General features: G+C 43.9%; 1 protein-coding gene across 1 annotated transcript in view; it reads right to left on the bottom strand.

The window, feature by feature from the left end:
* Positions 1–22,207, bottom strand: part of LOC142243978 (uncharacterized) — a 608,163-nt gene that overhangs the window by 476,229 nt on the left and 109,727 nt on the right. Inside the window, exon 8 of the mRNA XM_075316165.1 lies at positions 14,512–14,580. Within this exon, the coding sequence (XP_075172280.1) occupies positions 14,512–14,580 (69 nt within the window). The remainder of the gene's footprint in view (positions 1–14,511; positions 14,581–22,207) is intronic.

Here is a 22,207-nt window from a genome sequence, read left to right as displayed (position 1 = left end):
CACTTGTGAATGGTGGATCCTGTATCTAGACGTATTATCAGTCCTTGTACAGAAGGAGGAGGAGGTGAGCTGTGACATCAGCTATTGCAAAAGGTGGATCCTGTGTTATCTACTGTATACAGAGGTGTTAACAGTCATTGTGGAGGTGAGCTGTGACAGCATCTATTGTGAATGGTAGATCCTGGGTTATCTACTGTATATAGAGATATCAGTCATTGTACAGGAGAAGGATGAGGTGAGCTGTGACCACCTATTGTGAAAGGTGGATCTTGTGCTATCTACTGTATACAGAGGTGTTAACAGTCATTGTACAGTAGGAGGTGAGCTGTGACATCACCTGTTAATGGTGGATCCTGTGTTATCTACTGTATATAGAGGTGTTATCAGTTATTGTACAGGAAAAGGAGGAGGTGAGCTGTGACCACCTAGTGTGAAAGGTGGATCTTGTTCTATCTGTGCTATTTAGAGCTGTTATCAGTAATTGAACAGGAGGGAGAGCTGTGGCTATTGTGATTGGTGGATTCTGTGTTCTCTACTGTAAATAGAAGTGTTCTTAGCCATTGTACAGAACGAGGTGTTGAGCTTTGACTAATTGTTGCGAAAGATGAATCCTGTGTTATCTACTATATACAGAGGTGTTTAACAGTTATTGTACAGTAGGAGGAGGAGGTGAGCTGTGACATCACCTATTGTGAATGGCAGATCCTGTGTTATCTACTGTATATAAAGGTGTTATCAGTCATTGTGTCATTGTACAGGAGGAGAAGGTGGTGAGCTGTGACATCATTTATCGCGATTGATTCTGTGTTATCTTTTTTAAGTAGATCTCTCCTCCTGTACCTGTCTGTGACTTGTGATGTTCGTGATTTTTGTATTTGTTAATTATTATGTAAACCCCTATCACACCATGGAATAAATGTCACAATAATAATAATAATAATAATAATAATAATAAAAAAAAAATAATAGTAATAAAAGTATTAGCCCATGTTCAGGAAGAGGTGAGCTTTGACAGTAGCTATTATGAATGGTGTGATCCAGCCTTCTCAGCTGTGTTGTGAATTATTGTAATCCTGCCTCTGCTGATAAGGAATTTGCTGAAAGTATTTGGTAAAGAAGAGGACATAGGCCACCATGAAAAATGCGAGATTTATTTTCCTTAAACACATTGTGACATTATGTAAAATACCATCTCCAAATTATTATTTAAATGAATTAAACATTTAAACCGTATTTTAACACTAGCTCCTTTTCTGTTCACACATTCCCTTTAAATTCCTGGCACCATAATAGCAGCTTTATATTTGAGCTCTGCTAACGGCATTAGGTCTTCAGAAGGAGCAGTCCACGCCTCAACCCATACAATGATCCAAGACGACTATGACCCTTTTCACTCCATCCTCAGCCCTAAAGTGCAGACAGGTATTAATGATCTCAGTACTGAAGATTTGGCTTTTTATTTCAAAGAAAAAAATGAATAAACCTCAAGCAGGATATGTTCTCCCAGTCATGGCTCCCCTTTTCCTCCCGGACATCATCGAATTCACTTTCTGCCTTTGAGACAGTCGTGGAGAAAGAAGTTACCGGGCTCCTCTTTCCTTCCCGCCCTAATATCTGCACCAATTACCCTATTTCCTCACATCTCCACCAATTCCTTTCCCTTTAACCTTTTTCTTATTCTTTTTCTTTCCCCTTTTAAACATGCGGTCATAACCCCATTACTAAAAAAACATCTCTTGACCCGTCCTGCTCCGCTAACTACAAATCTCCTAGATCACTTGTTTTACTCTAGTCTATTCCGCGAACTTTCTTCTTGACTCTTTAAAATCCGGTTTTCAAACTTTATACTCTACAGAAATGTGCTCTAATGATCTGACAACCGCTAAATCTAATAGTAACGACTCTATCCAGATCTTTCGCCTACATCTGACACCATGGATCACCAGTTCATCTTCACCATGCTCCACTCTGTTCGCCTCACAGACACCGCTCTTTCCTGGTTCTCCTCCTACCTCTCTGACCGCTCCTTCACTGTATCATTTGTTGGCTCTTTTTCCCCTTATATTTAGGGTTACTCCACATTCAGGATGAGCGGGTTCAGCCGGTTTTTCAACAAAAGTTCAGTCCGGGACCCGGACCTCACCCGACCTTGACTCTGGACTGCATATAAATCAATGGAGACCCAAACTATTATTATTATTATATCGCCATTTATTCCATGGCGCTTTACAAGTGAAAAAGGGTATACATACAACAATCATTAGCAATACAAAACAGACTGGTATAGGAGGAGAGAGGACCCTGCCCGCGAGGGCTCACAGTCTACAGGGAATGGGTGATGGTACAATAGGTGAGGACAGAGCTGTTTGCGCAGTGGTCTACTGGACTGAGAGTTATTGTAGGTTGTAGGCTTGTTGGAAGAGGTGGGTCTTCAGGTTCCTCTTGAAGCTTTCCACGGTAGGGGAGAGTCTGATATGCTGAGGTAGAGCGTTCCAGAGTATGGAGGAGGCACGGGAGAAATCTTGTACGCAATTGTGGCAAGAGGAGATAAGAGAGGAGTAGAGAAGGAGATCTTGTGAGGATCTGAGGTTGCGTGCAGGTAGGTAGCGGGAGACTAGGTTACAGATATAAGGAGGAGATAAATTGTGGATGGCTTTGTAGGTCATGGTTAATGTTTTGAACTGGAGTCTTTGGGCGATGGGAAGCCAGTCATGGGACTGACAGAGAGGAGAGGCTGGGAAATAGCGAGGGGAGAGGTGGATTAAGCGGGCCGCAGAGTTTAGGATAGATTGGAGGGGTGCAAGAGTGTTGGAAGGGAGGCCAGAGAGCAGGAGGTTGCAGTAGTCGAGGCATGAGCTGAAGAGGGCATTCACAAACGTTTTTGTTGATTCTTGGTTAAGGAAAGCACGGATCCGGGAGATATTTTTGAATTTTAGTCTGCATGTTGTAAAATGTCTGTAAAATGGTCATAATCAGGGCTAGGGGGCTGCAAAAGGAAGCAAAATGGGGTCAATTGCCCTGAAACAAATGCGGATAGGGAATAAAGGGGAGAGAGATGAATCCAGCAGGAAAGCGACCTATACCAATGTATACTGACAGCAGGAACAATGGAAAGTCAGTGAGCATTCTGTGCATCCAAACAATGTGACCTTCTATGGCCAGAAACCACATGACTGTCTGTCACCCGTGACACACCTGTAACAAATATAGAAGTTCTGATTTGGCCAAATTAGCTTGGCTCTTTCCTTCACTAAGACAGCTCAGCGACCCGATGGTCCCAAAAGTGTTGAACGTCTCTCTGCCAGACAGAATTTCTATTATCTTTTTGAAGTATTGGCTGAAAGTGGTGAATCTGAAATTGTGTTACAAGCAGGACAAGATAAAATTATTAATCATTCTTGATTGTTACCATCATCGAAGACAAGGATTGATCACTAATTAGTCACAAAAGACAAAGAAAGAAGAACAATTGTCTCATCATTAAATACTAAGGCTGACCTCTCGGGAGTTCTCCGTTCCCAGAGCCCTAGTTCTCGCTGATTATTGAATTTTTCTTACATGTTTTTTTTGTATCCTCCTGAGCATAAAAACACAAAGTTGTCTGTTTTGCTCTAAAATTTGCACTAATTATTTTGTCTCCGCTGAGGAACCCCTGCAAGAATGACCTTTGTGATAATCCACATGGAACCAGTACCCTTAACTGTCGCATATCTGATTATCTCCATGAATTATTCACATTTAAGTTCGGTAAAATGATTTAGTTATCAATGACATAGACTGTAATGTGAAGAGTAAAACATGGTGGGAAAAAAACCTACAAGGCTTAAACCTACAAGGCTTAAACATTAAGAGGGTTATTCACTTTGACAATGCCTTTTAGAGAAAAGTGTCCAATCAGAGAAAATATCTGGAAGCTCAAGAGCCAAAATGCAAACTTTTTGAAAGCCATATGCCCCCTATAATACTTGGGTCTTCGTATGCAAAAGGAATCTTTGGCTCCTTTAAGACTCTACTGCCCGGTTATGACGTTCACCTCAACACACACTACAGCTTCGATGACGGGACCCCATGAAAACAGGATAATCATGCAATGTCCCAATGATGGGAACTCAAGGAATCGGCCAAAATCTCCAGAAGAGGAAAGCAGTAAAGGCCAAATTTCTCTATATTCAAACATCAAGGGAACCAGAAAAAAAAAAAAAACAACTCATTGGGTCATGGTAAATAAAAGGACATAAAAGTCAGGTAGAAAATTTTAGACAATTGTGCTGTAATAGCTCCAACTTCATTAAGGACAGAAGCAACAGATCGTTGGATATGGTGGCTGCCAGTGTTCCGAGCCCTCAGTTGGGTATGTTAGACCTCTCTGGAAGATGAATGGTGATACAAAGAAGCAAGAGGAAGGGTATGGATGGATACCCCAAAATAGGAACAGTCAAATCGACCAACATGACTAACTTAAAATGCAAGATGTGGTTGAAGAGTCCTTTATTGATGGTCTCAACAGAACAGATATTTGTCACAGGGTCGCCAATGGGAGCAGGGAATGGCGTGCTCCCCGCCCGCGTGCGTTAAATCCCGCTGTCAGAGTTTGACAGCGGGATTTAACTAGTTAACAGGCGCTAATGGAAAACAGAGGCACGGGTCGGCTGATCATATCAGCCACATGTTCATATCAGCCACATGTGCAGGGAAACATTCGGGCTCGCCCGCGAGCCCACATCAAAAGCTGGGACACGTCCTTGGACGTACCGGGGGTTAAAAGGGACTATTTTATTTTTTTATACTATGGGCCAATTAAACAACATGCAGGTAGTTGCCTGCCTTTTCTACCTAGTGCTTGCTCAGAGCGGTCCCAGACCATTCCTGCCAGCCTTTCTGGTGCTCTTCCTCTTCTGAGCTGCTTTCTCGGGGCATAACTGTTGACATCATGCTGATTTATAGCTCGCTCCCTGCAATAAGGCATTAGTTGAGGATGAACTTGAGACCGACACATATCATATTTTCCTGAAGGAGAGGGATCTCTCCGACACGCGTATAACAAAAAAGCAACAAAGAATTATTCCTGGATCGTCTTTTCAGCACAAAGGCACAGTATTTCTCCCTGTCTGTCTTACGTTCATCCTCTGTTTCCACGTTGGGCTGCAGCAGCTGTGTTTCTCAGGTTTTGCACAGTTGGTTGTGACTCTCGCACCCCCAACAGTGAGCTCCTCTTGTGTTTTCACCTCTTTATTCTCTCACAAGACCCTATTTTGCTCTGCTCTGTCTTCCATCACTGCCTACAAATTAGCCTGGCATCGGCAGTCCCACCAGGTCAACAGAGCAGGGAGGAAGAGAAGCTGATGCTCTGTGCACATGACATCAGCAGAAACCATGGAATTTGCCGTCCGACACGGTGGATCTGAGCCGGTGTCACAGAGGTGTACAGCTGGAACAGGGGCTCCTAGACTCACCTAAGACTGGGGCTCCTGGGCTGTCCCTTATCTCGAAGGTAGACTTCATGGTAGCCAGGTTCAAGCCTCCAACTTGGCCCTGTCTCCTGTCCAAGCCCTGATACTACTTCCCCCACACAGTTAGCGGGCCAGAAACCCAGTAACCAAAACCCCAGAAATAAACACAGACAAGGGTAAATGAAAACTTGTGCACACTGCATTCAAACACAAAGGAGGGGCTGTATGTGAACTAGAGAGTAACGCAAACGAGGTAGGAAATAAATACACAACTGGAGAACTCACACACCATGCAGAACCACAACTGGTAGATTATCATGCAACTGGATAACCACAGGAACCAGGAAGCAAAAAGCTATATCCGGCACTCAGCCCCAGTATCCAGAACCTTATAAAGGCTGGAGATAATGATCAGCAGCCCGATATCACAGCAGATGATCACAAGCCAACAGAAATTAACTCCCGCTCTGCTGAAGAGCAGTGAAGCCATAACCAACCGACGCCCATGACAGGCTGTGCAACTAAAGAATCTCAGGCAGTTTCTTGGACTCTAGTGTGAACAGAGTCTGACGCCGCCAAGACACCCAGCGTGTGCAACCAGAACACCACATGAAACCCGGGAAAAACTGGAAGATAGTTGTCGACTACCTGCCTGTTAGTGCTTAGGCCCATAGTAAAAAAAAAATAAAAAATAGTCCCAGATAACCCCTTTAAGAATTCTAGTAAGGCTTTATGGCAATGACTATGGTCTCTGACACGTATGTAAAGGAAAATGCTTATTTATTTTCATAATGTAAACCTCGATGAGAAGAAAAATAGTAAAAAAAAAACACAAACTAGTAAAAAGAAAAAACAAAGCACACTTATAAAATCACCGGTGATTCCTTGTTATTGATAATTCTAAGCACCGAAGAGGAGAATCTGAATTACAGAGTGGGCAGCAGATCAATGGGTTTTCTACGCGGAGATGTCTCTTGGATCCATATCTAAAAGTACATGTGCACGGGATGGAAAAAATGAAAGAGTGGGATTAGACGCCTTCATTAGGATTCATGTTCTGTATTTTTTTTTTTCCGGTATATTCTCACAGTGATACATATAAAAAGGAACTTCAGACCAGAGGTAAGATGCCGGCGTTAACACCTTCACTGCGCTCTTTATACCTCGTCTCTACCAAGATCATATCCTGAAATCAAACACAACACTACTTGACCTTTCTGTCGGCTTCTGAGCCGTATTTAGAGACACTTATTTCCAGATCTTAAGAAAAACGACAAACACTAAAGCACTGGAAGCGAATGACTAACGTATAGAACCTGCGATTTCCAAAAAGGTAATGGATGACTCATCGCAACGACGTAATAAACCGGAGCGACGTATAAATCACATCGGAAATTAAAAAAAGGAAATCAATTAAATCTCGGGGAAACCGTTGCTTTCCTCCTGCCGGTTTACGGTCATAAAATATGGCATCTTACTTCATGCGAGATAATGTTAAAGCGTAATAGAATATAATTCCATCATGTTCATTACTTTGTAATCCTTAAGAAAGCCAAGATGATTTACATTGATCTAAGAATCTCTTTACGAGTCTCCTGAGTATCTTAAATGGCATAATAAAATAACGTTACTGATCTTACTTACTGTTGTGATGTGCCATATATAAAAGGTCACGATGAATGGTATAGAATAATCCTGGCGGGTCCACATAAAATAATGCTAAACAGTCTGCCATCTTGCTACACTGCTGTAATATGTCCAGTGCAGAGATACTATATATCAGAGCATGGCAGTGACTGGAGGAGACTAAGTTCATTCATAGTCTTATCTAACCAGTCTACACTTTTCCAAAAGAAAGGGGAGAACTTGGGAATTGGTGAGGGTTTGAATGCAGAGACCCCCCCATTCAACTAGTCAAAGTATGAAATGACCCCTCAGAATGGAGTTTGGAAGTATGGACAGAAAAGCTGGGGTCTGGTACCGGAGGACTCGTATGAGCACAAGGAGAAAACAGGGGCGTAGTTAAGTCAATAGCCAAGGGTAAGAAATGCAGGAGAAAACGTAATAGATTCAGGGGAGAAAGAGAGACGTGGTCAGGTAACAGTCCGAGGTCAAAAAGGCAGGAGCTCACGACAGAACAGGGGACATGCAGAGTGAGTCAAATAACAGTCCTGGGTCAGAGAGCAAAGATCAGAACACGATCAGAGACACAAACCACAATCACAACTGCAGAACCAGAAAATACAACTGGCGAAGTCCTGGGCGACCATACTCAGTAAAGAAGCCTGAGCAATGACCAGAAAGGTAGGACACCTGAGTAATCAGCACCAACATGGAATTCTGAGCTGTTAAACAAACTGCTAGTTTAGTAACACAGGAAAGTGCAGCAGAGCATCTCCAAAGGTAAGATGCTCTGCAAAGAGAAATTGTGGCAGCAGCCTGGAAGAGGAAGAGCTGCTCTTTTGACATGAAGCAGCAGAATTATTTGCAGGAGCGGTTGGTGCTTTGTGCTAACAGAGTTCTGCACTGGCCAGAACAGTTAGGTAGTAAGCAACTACCTGCCTGTTAGTTCTTACACCCATGATTAAAAAATAAAAAACTGTACCGAACAACACCTTTAGCATTGCAATTTTTACATTGGTCAGTGGGGCTAGTTAAAGGCACATACTTCCTGTCCTTTAAGGAAGAGTTTTCAGTAGACTCTTTATCATCAGAGGCAGGATTACAATGACAGGTAACACTTCTATAGCTGATAACACAGGAAATAGGTGATATCATAGCTGACCATGCTCCCCTCCCTTCACAATGACCTTTGCACACCCTCATTATATGCTTCAATACATAAGATAGGGCGGAGTCTCTTCATTGCTGCTAATGTACGTGTGTTGTTTCCTGAAACTCGTGGTCAAATATGAAAATTGCAAAGTTTCTATTATTGGTAACCCTTGTCTGGTACCATGAGGTCAATGTGACCCCCTGCAGATTGGCACAACTAGTGTTTTATTTTTCATGGTATAAGACAAGGGTTCTGATGATCGCTTCCCTACCCTACTGGCTACATCATAAGGGATAAAGGGACCCTCAAATTACAGGGTTTGGGTGCTAGAGTATCATCTGCAACCCCCTTGGGTGCATAAGCCAGGTGGGTTAAAGTAAAAATTCTGAATGATGATGACCATGAACAATGCATAAAATAAAAAAAGAAGCCCTATACATTGCTCCTTCGGCTATCTTACATTGTAGATCTTTGCAGTCGTATGAGAATATGGAGAAAAAAAAATACTAAACTGCACTTAATAAGGATAAAGGAATTTAAACAAGGCCTCATCCATATCCCTGCTGTGAGATTTGCTGCACAAAACCTGATGTGTGACAGCAATGAACGGAGCCGTCCCAGAAGATGCTGAACGCTTCTAACATCTCCAGTCTTCAGGGACATGATCTAATTATTTTAATGCTATACTTAAATCTGCGGTTTCATAGTTATTAATGGCCAAATGACAGTGCCTTTCAACTCAGCGACATAAAATAGCTGCCTGTGACAATCTAGAAATATAATATGAAGCAAAGGAGCAACGCCGACAGCACAACATGATTCACAATACTAAAAACAATTACATTGTAATCATTATACAGGTTGGGCAGGCGACCTCCACGGGCACAGGGCCAGACTACCTCCCCCGATGCGGAGCAGGGGACCACCAACAGCGCGGGGAAGGAGACCTCCAACGGCGCGGTGCAGGCGACCTTCAACGGCGCGGGGAAGGTGACCTCCAACGGCGGGGGGGAAGCCGACCTCTAACAGCGCGGGACAGGCGACCTCCAACGGCGCGGGACAGGCGACCTCCAATGGCGCGGGACAGGCGACCTCCAACAATGCAGGGAAGGCGACCTTCAACGGCGCAGGGAAGCTGACCTCCACCGGGGCAGGGAAGGCGACCTCCAATGGCGCAGAAAAGGCGACCTCCAACGGCGTGGGAGCACGCGACCTCCAACAGCGCAGGGAACGCGACCTTCAACGGCGCAGGGAAGCTGACCTCCACCGGGGCAGGGAAGGCGACCTCCAACGGCGCAGAAAAGGCGACCTCCAACGGCGTGGGAGCAGGCGACCTCCAACAGCGCAGGGAACGCGACCTTCAACGGCGCAGGGAAGCTGACCTCCACCGGGGCAGGGAAGGCGACCTCCATCGGTGCAAGGAAGGAGACCTCTACCGGCGCAGGGAAGGAGACTTCCACCGGCGCAGGGAAGGAGACTTCCACCGGCGCAGGGAAGGCGACCTCCACCGGCGCAGGGAAGGCGACCTCCATCGGCGCAGGGAAGGCGACCTCCATCGGCGCAGGGAAGGCGACCTCCATCGGTGCGGGGGCAGGCGACCTTCACCGACACGGGGGCAGGCGACCACCAACAGCGCGGGGGCCAGCTACCTCAAGCCGCGCAGGGAAGGCGACCTAGACTGGCGCAGGGAACGCGACCTTGAACAGTGCAGAGAAGGCGACCTCCACCGGCGCAGGGAAGACGACTTCCACCGGCGCAGAGAAGGCGACCTCCACCGGCGCAAGGAAGGCGACCTCCACCGGCGCAAGGAAGGCGACCTCCACCGGCGCAAGGAAGGCGACCTCCACCGGCGCAAGAAAGGCGACCTCCACCGGCGCAAGAAAGGCGACCTCCACCGGCGCAGGGAAGGCAACCACCAGGCATTAAGAGGAAACTAAATAAAATGGTTTTAGGTAAAATACAGAAAGTCATACATGAGGAAAGCAAGTTACAACTATGACAATTGTGGGCATCTAAACAAGAAGTTGTTTACATCTAAAGGGGTTGGTCCACTATTTTTTTGTGTGTTAAAAAAGGGCTCAGGGTGGTTCAAAAGAAAAAAGAAAAAACTACCAAGCCCCTTTCATTACCCCTCCACTCTTAGCTCTTTCTCCTGGCAGGGTAAGTCATATTGTCACAGGTGTGTCATGGTTGACAGACAACCATGTGGTGTCCGGCTGCAGAAGGTCACTGTGTTTGGCTGCACAAACTGCTCCTTGATATTCCATTTTTTCTTTCATGTCAATGGAGTTCTACGTATTTGCCCTGTTAGGGTTAACTCTTTCCCTTTTGAACCCTGTGGATATATTGGCAGTTCACCTGCAAATCCTTATCCCCACTCCATGTGTCTATATATACCTGCATATTCCCTTGGCTTTTTGCCAGTGATCGAGTTTACTCTTATGCTGTCCAGATTACAAGCAATCGGCTTGCAATCTCCTGTTGTAACACGTTGATGTATGTTGCTGTAATTCTCCCAAAGTCATCTTGCCAATAAGTTGTCTGTTTCCTTCCCCCTGGTTGCTTTCCTTGTGTGTTCTTTAGGGTTTAGTGGGGTTGACAGTGCCCATCCTGTCTGGGCTGAGGTTGGAAGACAATTCTTTATAGCAGAGGTAATTAGCAATACAGAACAGCTGGCTATAACTTTAATTCAGAGTTCAGGAGACCAGAGGATCTACAGCACTGGATAAAAGAGAAAGTCCACAGACAGCAGTATTAACCTCTGTGTGAAGCCCTGCACTGTGATCTCCCAACTCCAGAAATAGGAGTCTGCATTGTGGTACCCTCGTGACAATAATTGATTCTTTTACATAGTTACATAGTTACTTAGGTTGAAAAAAAAGCCCTAGGTCCATCTAGTTCAACCTTTCTCCACCAGTTCTACATTTAGTCACTAAGTCATTTATAGCCAACAATGTTGTGTACTGAGGAAATCATCCAGCCCTGATATAAAAGCTGTTATAGTATCTGCCATTACTACCTCTTGTGGTCAGCATTCCACAGTCTGACTGCTCTAACTGTAAAGAACCCTTTCCTATTTAGCTGTCGGAATTGCTTTTCTTCCACTCGCAGTGAGTGCCCCCTGGTCCTTAGTATTGTCTTTGGAAGAAATAAGTCATGTGCCAGTCCTTTATATTGACCACACATGAATTTATACAAATAAATGAGATCTCCTCTGAGACGTCTTTTTTTTTGTGTGTTGATGCATCACAAGTATTTTTGGCCCATTAAGCAGCTGCCTAGTGTTGATTGGAATTGCAATGCACCAATATTTCCAAATCTTTTATATTATGCAATTGTAACCAGTGTTTCACTATGTAATATATAATCATAGTTTCTTGCGCCTAAGTGCATGACCCGTTTTTTTGTTGGGTCTTTCCAGCAGCTACCTGGCACTGGTTGCAAAGTACTTGAGTTTTCAGTGCACCAATGTCTCCGAGGTTTCTTTTTATATATACACAGTTTTACCCAGCACTTTACAATTTAGTACATAATTGTCATTTCCTCAGCCCAAATGCATGACCACCCCCCCCCCTTTTTTTTTTTTCTTCTCCAGCAGCTTCCTGGCACTGGTTGCAAAGCAGTAGAATTTGCAGCGTACCGATATCTCCAAGTATTTTTTACATACAATTTTACTTAACATTTAATTATTCAGTACATAATTGTAGTTTCTTGCGCCTAAGTTTATGACCCATTTTTTGGGGGGCCTTTCCAGCAGCTACCTGGCACTAGTTGCAAAACACTTGAGTTTGCAGTGCACAAATGTCTCCTAGTTTTTATATACAGGTTTACCAGCATTTCACTATTTAGTACATAATTGTAGTTTCCTCGGCCCAAGTGCATGACCTTCCATTTATCCACATTCGCCATATCTAAAGAGCTCGTAGAGGTCCATAAATCATAAACAGGAAAACCGTTCACTGACAGGAGAAAATTGCCATCATGACAATGTCTACCGGGCTTGTCACCGTGCGGAACATATGCCTTCTTATATAGGATTAAGGTATGCATGACTGCATATATAGCCAGAGAGAGCGACTACCAGGGAGGCCAGGTAGAATCCGCAATGACACATTTTATTCCTAGAAACGGATTCCTCTTCGTACATTAAAATAAATGATATGAATATAAACATTTCTCCTAACTGCTCTTACTTTTCGCAATCAACATCTTTTCACTGCATTTTTTTTTTTATTCCACACAATTAACCTTTAAGTCTCTTTACAGATCATTATTATTCAAGTGCACCTGTCAGGTTCAATATGCACCAGATCCACAAGCAGTTCTAGTTACATATTCTTAATCCCTGCCTAACCGTCCCTGTATCTAGTAGCATAGATAAAGAGATCTTTAGAGAAAGTATTTATAAAGATCCTTTATCATATGCTAATGAGCATAGGGACTAGTCGCAAGATCCCCGATTAGTCCGCCCTTTTAGCATGTTAGCACACCCACAGGGGCGTGCTGACACGCTAATAATCAATGGCCAGTGTCATCAGTGGTGACGCGCGTACCTGTGTCCATTGTCAACACCTCAGACGCCGGGTTTAGGCTCAGTGCGCATGATCAGAATGCCCACTAGACCTCACTGAAGCCAGGATGCGTAAACCCGGCTTCATAGTGCGCATGATGGAAGTGCCAGTGTCAAGGAGAAATTCGATAGTTTCAGAAATCACCTTCTTAAGAGCAAATGTCTGCCGAAATCTCTGATTAATAGCCACTGAGTGGCGCCGGAGAAATCAAGACCATACAAATTAGCTGGTACGAATTCCTTTTCAGTGAAGGTGCACGAGAGAGCTTTATTTTTTTACAAGCCTTTTATAGAGCAGTAATGAGTTAATCTTTTAGTAAAATTCCTAAGTTTGCCATTGGCTATATTACAGCCTATGCAGAAAACCTGTGACGTTTATGCATTTCTTGGGACTTCCCCTCCAGCCCCTCCTGTGTCTCCAACTCCATATCTTGGCACATAGCACCTCAGGTCATAAATTTGGACTTACGCAAATAGCCAGTCTTTGTTATCATATCTGCATTCTGTTCCTTTGTATCAATCTTCAGCTGCTGACCTTGATATACACATACTCGCTTTCCTGAGACCAGCAGTAATCAGAAAACAGACTCTTCCTTCTTACTCATATAAAAAAGAAAGTTTGGTTATAGAAAAGCATATATTATATATATATATATAGATATATATAGTAAAAGGCATATAGAAAAATATTTAGTATTCTCACACCAGGTCTTCTGATCATGCGCACTGAGCCTAAACTAGGCGTCTGAGGCAGTGACAACGGACACAAGGACGTGTGTCACTGCCGATGACGCTGGGCAATGAAAAGAATGTTAGCATGCCCCTGTCGGGCGGACTAGTCAGGGGAACTAACGCCCTTGTGACTAGTCCCTGCACTCATTAGCATATCATAAAGGATCTTTAGTGTATACAGGAACCGCTAGGGAGGGGTTAGCAATTTAAACCTAGAACTGCTCGGTGGTTCTGGGTGCGTATTGGACCTGACAGGTTCCTTTTAAATGCTATTGTATTTTGAAGTACGGTATATGGGGATATTCCACCGTGCATCCTACAAAACACCGTCCCCGGGAACAAGACAACGATGCATATTTCGATTCCAACCATGAAAGCAAATACAATGAGTGCATCACTAAATATTGGGCACTTATCGAGAAGAGGTTTTTTGCATTTTTGCAGTCAAATTTACATGGATAAGCCAACATCAAAGCAAACGCTACGTTCCACTTAGCTATATTACTCAATAAAAAATAAAACGTGCCATGTAACAGACAGACATTCACTTTGAAGCTTTGTTTACCTAGGACATATTAGACTTTCGCTGCAAAATGATGGATGGGATGGAAATCTAGCAGTGCATTAATCCCAAGCAGTTCCGCTCTCCATTTTTTCCAAGCTTTTTTTTTTTTTTTGTTAATGTAATGTCATATGGTTGTTGAATAGGACTCGGAACGGTGGGAGTTCTTGGCTGTGCCGTCATATTCTTACCTCCTCGGGGGCCGTGTGACATACAGGGATAATGAAACACTTGCTGTGCTTTATAGGTGCTATCATCCAAATTGACATTTCAGAAACGCAGAAAAGTTCAGGGTAATTATGAAATATCATCTCCGTACCACAAAAAAAGGGGACACCTGACTCCCCGCTCCTCACGGCTTCACCACTGACATTAACAGTAATCCCAATAAAAGGCATAAATAATAATAATACCATCCTACCTCAAAGTCTTCAGCTTCCATTAGCAACTTGGCAGTCGTGATCCGAGACTCATACGGAGGCAATGTGGACTGGAAAAGAAGAATTTGATTGCTGTGATTAAAAGGAAAAACTCTGCACTTTACAACATGCTAGAAAAAAAAATCTATATAAAAGGCACGGAAAGAAATATAATACATAAAAAGTTGACTTTCCCTCGAAGTGCGTTTTGGTCACACGTTTTCTCCTCCATTTCTTTTTAAATGTACATTCAGATTTCTGATTTTTTTCTCCAATCTTTAATATTTCTGACATATCAACAGGCTGTGCCATAAATTTTGGGTAGATGGGGGACTCACATGTATCTCATGAAAAGGGTCTCTTCGGGCTCATGAGCAGTTCTCGTTATTCACTTCTATGGGAATTTCAAAAATTGTTGACCATCAACTTCCAAAACTACCATAGAAATGGGACCTTTTTTTCATTTTGACTATTATTTAGCAGTGAGTGAGCTTATGTAAATCTCAATGGAGCAGATTTACTCATCCTAATGTTCAGACAAGACAGAAGAAGAATCAATGCCTTCGAAATTTGGTGCTGGAGAAGGATGTTATCAACACCATGGATGGAAAGAAGAACAAACAAATCAATTTTGGAACAAATCACACCAAAGATGTTACTCGAAGCAAGGATCACCAAGCTATGACTTGTCTACTTTGGACAAATCATACGAAGAGAGCAATCACTGGAGAAGGACACCATGGTCAGAAGAATAGAAGGAACAAAGTGAAGAGAAAGACCAGGAACCCAATGGCTTGATACAATTTTGATATATTCAAGATAACAGCGGTGAAGACCCTGGTGAACCTATTTAGGCGGAGAAGACCCTGCGAACCTATCTAGGCAGAGAAGACTCTGTGAACCTATCTAGGCGGAGAAGACCCTGGTGAACCTATCTAGGCGGAGAAGACCCTGGCGAACCTATCTAGGCGGAGAAGACCCTGGTGAACCTATCTAGGCGGAGAAGACCCCGGCGAACCTATCTAGGCGGAGAAGACCCTGGCGAACCTATCTAGGCGGAGAAGAACCCGGTGAACCTATCTAGGTGGAGAAGAACCCGGTGAACCTATCTAGGTGGAGAAGAACCCGGTGAACCTATCTAGGTGGAGAAGAACCTGGTGAACCTATCGAGATGAAGAACCTTGTGGACTTATCTAGGCAGCGAAGACCCTGGTTGACCTATCTAGGTAGAGAAGACCCAGATGAACCCATCTAGACGGAGAAGACCCAGGTGGACCTATCTAGGCTGCACAAGATCAATCTTCCTACAGAGTGTTCATCCAACAAGTCACCATGACTCGAGGTCGTGCTGAAGGCTGTTTAAAAAAAATTATAAAAAAATAAATAAATATATGTTTAGAGAGCACTCCATATTTATCATGATGAACTTGGTGCCTCTTTAGCCACTTTTGTCCAACCCCTAATTTGGATTTCCAAAAGTAATGGCCCATTCAGACATCTGTGTACATTGGTCTAATCATGGACCACAATGCAGGGACTGGCCGCGGGTCTCTTGAACTGAACTAAGCGGCCTTACAGCCTGTGAGTTCTAGGTATATATGGGCTGCTGAGTTCAGCTCAGGAGACGCACGGCCTGTCCCCACATTGTGGTCCATCCATGATTGGACAAATGTGCACAGACATCTGAAAACTGAAAAAAATGAGAAAACATTGCTAAAATAGTTCTACCTAAGGCCTCATTCAGGCATCCGTTTTTTCTATGTACAAGAAAAACGGATGAAGTTTCATCAGATTTTCACAAATGAGCAGGAACTCTATAGGGGGGAAAAAATTACAGCCGTTTTACAAAAGTAGAGAACTAGCTTTAAAAAATTAAATTTTCTATCGTTTACAAAATCGCAATAGAGAAACAGTATTCCAACTTCTGGACGAAACCTACGTTGCATGCTCTCTTTCCAGAATGTGCTGCCCTAAGGACTCCCTAATAACTGGCTCTCCATAAGGAGAATGATTTATTTCCATGATCTACGGATTAGCACATTTTTAAAGTGGTTATCTACATTTTGCTTGCTACCTTGGGGAATCATAAAGAGATCCAGTGCGACATGTAGACCCCATGATAGAATTCCTCTTGTTCTTGAAGCCTTCAAAAAAAGATGCCCTGGAGCACTTCCTCAGACTAAGACCAATTGACTAGATCAGTGAAATGGAATCTACCTGCAACCCCTTCCAACAATTACTTCTGTCCTTTTGCTAAAGAAGGTGAAGACTTTCTAAAGACGACAATAGAGTGAAGTGCTAATTATATGCAGTAGAATGTTTTTAACAGAAGACCTCTACAGGAACATTTACTTACTCACCGCCCCGGCTAGGTCCCATTCTCCCTTGTTGCTGCAGCCATCCATGTGTGCTCCTGCCTCCTTCCCCCTCCTGCGCCCTGTACATGCTACACAGGGATGCCAGGAGTGCACCTATGACGCACATGCACCCACCTGTCCTCCTATTAAAGTGCTGGTGCGCCATTTACCAAAAATGTCTCTCAGCCCATGGCTAAGAGGCACTGTGTATTTAAGACATCCTCTCATTAGGGGAGGTGCCTGCGCAATGCCTCTAGTTAGTCAGTCAGTCTCCAGTCTGCTACCTAGCTAGTTGTCAGGTCCTGAGTTCCTGTCCTGTTATCACTCTGTCCGTCTCCAGTACCTGCCTTCCCACACCTGCTTATCCATGCCATGCCCACCACTCCTGTCTGTACCCGCATGTCAAGTCTGCCTCAGTCACCCCACCTGTACCTGTCCATACCTGAGTCTGTCACCTGTCTTGGAGGTCAGCTGCTAAAGTCTCGCCACTGCCCTGAGAATGGTACCTGGCATTCTCATAGCGAGGTGCACTTAATTAAGCTCCTCACACTAAAGGGTAAGCCCCTGTGGTCTAGTGGGTCCATTAATCTCGCTCGCTGCCTCCACACTAGCTGCGAGAGTTACAACTAAGAAAATCTTTTCCAGGCCGAACCTGTAACGCTTAGTTATGCTCTACATAGTCTGGTAATATCACTTCCTCAGGTTTGCTTCTTTTTCCTTTGCTTAGGTATGCTCTACATAGTCTGGTAACATCACTTCCTCAGGAGGTTTGCTTCTTTTTCCTTTGCTTAGGTATGCTCTACATAGTCTGGTAACGTCACTTCCTCAGGAGAGTTTGCTTCTTTTTCCTTTGCTTAGGTATGCTCTACATAGTCTGGTAACGTCACTTCCTCAGGAGGTTTGCTTCTTTTTCCTCTGCTTAGGTATGCTCTACATAGTCTGGTAACGTCACTTCCTCAGGAGGTTTGCTTCTTTTTCCTTTGCTTAGGTATGCTCTGCATAGTCTGGTAACGTCACTTCCTCAGGAGATTTGCTTCTTTTTCCTCTGCTTAGGTATGCTCTACATAGTCTGGTAACATCACTTCCTCGGGAGGTTTGCTTTTTCATTTGCTTAGTTATGCTCTACATAGTCTGGTAACGTCACTTCCTCAGGAGGTTTGCTTCTTTTTTCCTTTGCTTAGGTATGCTCTACATAGTCTGGTAATGTCACTTCTTCAGATGTTTGCTCCCCTTTCATTCACACCCAACATTTTAAAAGCATATCAGTTCTTCTCCCGCGGTTTTATCTTGTTTTTCTAGTAACTTTTAAAGATTATTTACTATAAAGATGTCAACTCATCTGGAGTATACAAAAAAAAAAAAAGTACTCCGCTAATACTTCCAGGGAGTCTAAACCTAAACTGGAGGGAAAAAAACCCAAAACAGTTCAAGTAAATGAGCAGACAACTTTTTTCACGGCGCACTTGGGATGGAACATAAGGTTGGTGGTAAACAGTGTATGACTTGCAAATGTTGTGCTAAGCAATATCTGCCCGGAGCTGCAGGTTATATTACGACGAGAAGGTCTTGGTAATTTTATAAGGTTGAAAAATAGTTTCAAAGTCTGAACGACCTGCCTGGAAGATGATATATATGCAAAATTATATGGGGGGGAGCAAGGAAGGAAGGGGGGTTAGACTGAACTTCATTAATCTAAATCTATTTTGGAACAAGCAGGCATTTTAATAAACAGCGGGAGACGAACTAAAGAAAAAAAAAATAGAGAACTTGGGAAAGTAAAAAGAAAAATGAAATGAGTTTTATTTATACATTAGCATATTTCATATGCCGTGAAAATGGATTTTATTTTTGGTTCTGCAAAGTTTTTTTGCTGGTTAAAAGGTGCCATTAGTTATTGTACGCGGTGGTAGAGCCATCGTCTAGTCGGCATTCATACTTCAGCTCCTACAGATGAGTTATTTCTTTAGAATATGCCATTCAGATTGAAACGCTGTATTGTACAGAGTACACAATACTAAATTCTATGGCATTTACTTTTTCTGTAGCATTAGGACTGCACTTTACATTATACACGCAGTAATAGATCCCTAGTAGAGTCAGTATAGGGCTGAAAGGACTCCCTGTTTGCAGGCATTATCCATATCCCTCTCGCGCGCCGGTGATGTATTTGCGCAGGCTCGAGATTATGGGCGGGTACTAGGAGAACGCTGGTGAGGTCATGCACAGCACCGCCCATAGCGCAAATACATCATCGGCCCGCAAGAGGGATAGTTTCTGCTCAGGTCCGCGATAGTGGCCTCTGCTAACTGCGCCTGCGCGAGACTTCGGCATCAGCGTGGAGGATGACGGGGCCATCGTCATCCATGCAAATCAAGACTGGGGGACAGTGAACAGTGGCAGGAGAGGGGACAGAAGGTGAAATAGAGCCCGCCCATCTGGCCAACCAAACTAATTTGCATACGAAAAAGGTAATATTTTATAAAGTTGTTTTGGAGGTCTGAAAAGGGGGCCAGCAACAAGGCGCACCTTCATAGAATGCAGCCCAGGAGCTGCAGAAGGTGATATTTTTGGTTTAATAGGGAAAAATCTGGTGACAGGTTCCCTTTAATGCCAGCTATAGCTAGTCTATACTGGTCTGGTGGTGTGATTCAGACTTACTGATTGTTGTAGGACTTTATTGCTATGAGCGGTTGTAGTTTTAATTCTTGTTGTCGTTTTGTTGCTGCCTTACTTCTCTTGCTTTTCTCTTTGGTTTCTTACGGTTTGTTCTTTTGAGTTTGCAGTGTATCGGAGTTTTGTTTTTTCCCGGTCTGTCTTTATCTGCGTTGCAATCACATTCCTGCCCCTTCCTTCTCCTTAGGAACAGACTAGATCTGGTCAGGAGAATAGCCAGGCACGAGACTCTGGAATTTACACCATTAGAAGTGATCCTGACGTCAGGGATAGCCTATGGTCCCGCAGCGTGCGGGACAGTATAGGAGCCCCCCTGTCCTTCACTATCCTGCAGTCACATTGTAACAACTATTGAGCAGTAGGAAATCCAAGATGTGCCCTATAGTGTTCTGTGTTGCACCAAGATGCCCCGTATACTCCAAGGATAGAATTCAAGTGGGTCATTGGTTGGCACTGGCACCTTGTCTGCCTTAGTTTGAAATTGCCCTTGGACAACATCTGCATGGACTTTGAAGTTAGTCCCATATTTGCATAGGTTTACTCTGCTTTTTTTGTTTTAAACAAAAAGGTGGATCACTAGCACCCTATCAGTTATATTTTCGGAAATCTAGATTGCCAGCCCAATTGAGTAGAAGGAATATATGCGAATGGCTATAATCTCTGAACTGCCTGGTGGAATGGGTCGGCACCAGAATACTAAATAATAAAAAAAAGTTTTAATTTAGCACTTAAAATTTTTCATTTCTTAGATGTAGAATCCCACGGGGGTGGGGGGGGAGAAAAAAAATCCATAGAGAGGTAAAGAAGATTTCTTTAAAAGTCTACAGGCACTTTATTATGCCTTTGTACAAAGGAAGTGTATGGCTCTGCAGTTAAAGGGAACTTGTCACCACTTTTTTGGCGCATAAGCTGCGGCCACCACCACCGGGCTCTTATATACAGCATTCTAACATGCTGTATATAAGAGTCCAGGCCGCTGTGAGAACATAACAAACCCTTTATAATACTTACCTAACGGTTACACGGTTGGCCATATGGGCGTCTCCGTTCTCCGATGCCGGCGCCTCCTCTTTTGGACATCTTCGTCCTTCTGAAGCCTGTGTGCATGACGCGTCTACGTCATACACACTCGCCGATCCTGCGCAGGCGCACTACAATACTTTGATCTGCCCTGCTCAGAGCAGATGAAAGTGCGCCTGCTCAGGACCTGAACGTCGGTGAGTGTGGATGACGTCGGATAAGTCATGCACCACGACTAGAGCAGGAGGACAAAGATGGCCGAAAGAGGCGGTGCCGACACCGGAGAACGGAGACGCCCATATGGCCAACCGCGCGACCGTTAGGTAAGTATTATAAAGTGTTTTTTACGTTTTTACACAGCGGCGTGGGCTCTTATATACAGCATGTTAGAATGCTGTATATAAAAGCCCGGTGGTGGTGGCCGCAGCTTATACGCCAAAAAATTGGTGAAAGGTTCCCTTTAAACCTATGCATGTACACCACCATGTACATATGAAGGCATGTTGTCACAGGTGTCTCTTTGCTTTTGGGGCTTGTGACAGATTTCAGGTAAGAAAGCCATTTCCATTCTTACCTCTGTAGTTAAATGTAGTTTGACCACGCACGCACCCTTCAAGCAGTACCAGGAAGCCTGTGAGACGTACACAGGCTCAGGGAGGCGGCAGCATGGACCGAGGAGAGAGCAGCCATCGCAGGACGTCCAGGCAGGTGAGAGAACAGATGTCCCCACAGGGGGAGGGGCGCAGGACCGTACGGGTACACCTGTATGGGCATTACATCGAAATTCTGAGAACTGCCTTGCACAATTGGCGGCCATCTCTCCACTGTGCATGCCGGGGGCCCCAATGTTGAAATGTCCTGTGAATATGCCATAAATGTACGAGTAGGGAATACTCTTTAAGGAAACATTTCTTCTATTATCTTTTCTTTTTTTTTCCTGCAATAAACAAGATTACATAGACGGGTATATTTAACCTGAACCACTTAAGGTTAAGTAAACCTTAAAATGGTTAAGTACTAAAACATTGCCGAACCTTCTAAATGGAAGAGAATTAGGTACTAAACGCCCTAGGCTTTCATTTAATTTGAGCACTTAATTTAGACCTGTGGGAGGCTGAGATTCGAGTATAAAATAAGGACTTGCGTTTGATGTGCCGTTTTCAAGAGATGAATTCACATTTCTCAAGCCTTTCGATGTGGAAGGCATCATTATGACCAAGAGAGGGTGAACGAGCCAGGTCACGATATTCTGCCAACGGTAGAAATGTAACGCACGGAGAGAAAGGAAAAATGTACTAAAGCTCGGAGGCATCCAAACTAAAGCCAGAAGGACTCATTTACAGCATGCTAATAATTCCTACACATTAAGGTAGGTTCTCCATTATTTATATAGAGCTAACATACTCCATGGGGAGAGTATATTATAGGGGTGGTCAACAATTTTAATTAGTTTCTAAAAGCAGAGTGGTATAAAAAAAAAAGAAGAAAAAGAAGCACCTGCCATGTAAAGCCCCCAACACTCCATCAGTGCCTCACTGGTGGTCCGACCAGTCTGTGTTTACTTTGTTGAAGTGACCAATAACCAAGCACTGGCCTCAGTGAACGTCTCTCTATATAATGGTATCATCGCTGAAGTCAGTGCTTTGTT

The sequence above is a fragment of the Anomaloglossus baeobatrachus genome, chromosome 6 (genome assembly GCF_048569485.1).
Source record: "Anomaloglossus baeobatrachus isolate aAnoBae1 chromosome 6, aAnoBae1.hap1, whole genome shotgun sequence".
Taxonomy (NCBI): Eukaryota; Metazoa; Chordata; class Amphibia; order Anura; family Aromobatidae; genus Anomaloglossus; species Anomaloglossus baeobatrachus.
The sequence above is the reverse complement of the archived record's forward strand: the minus strand, read 5'-3'. Positions and strand labels throughout refer to the sequence as shown.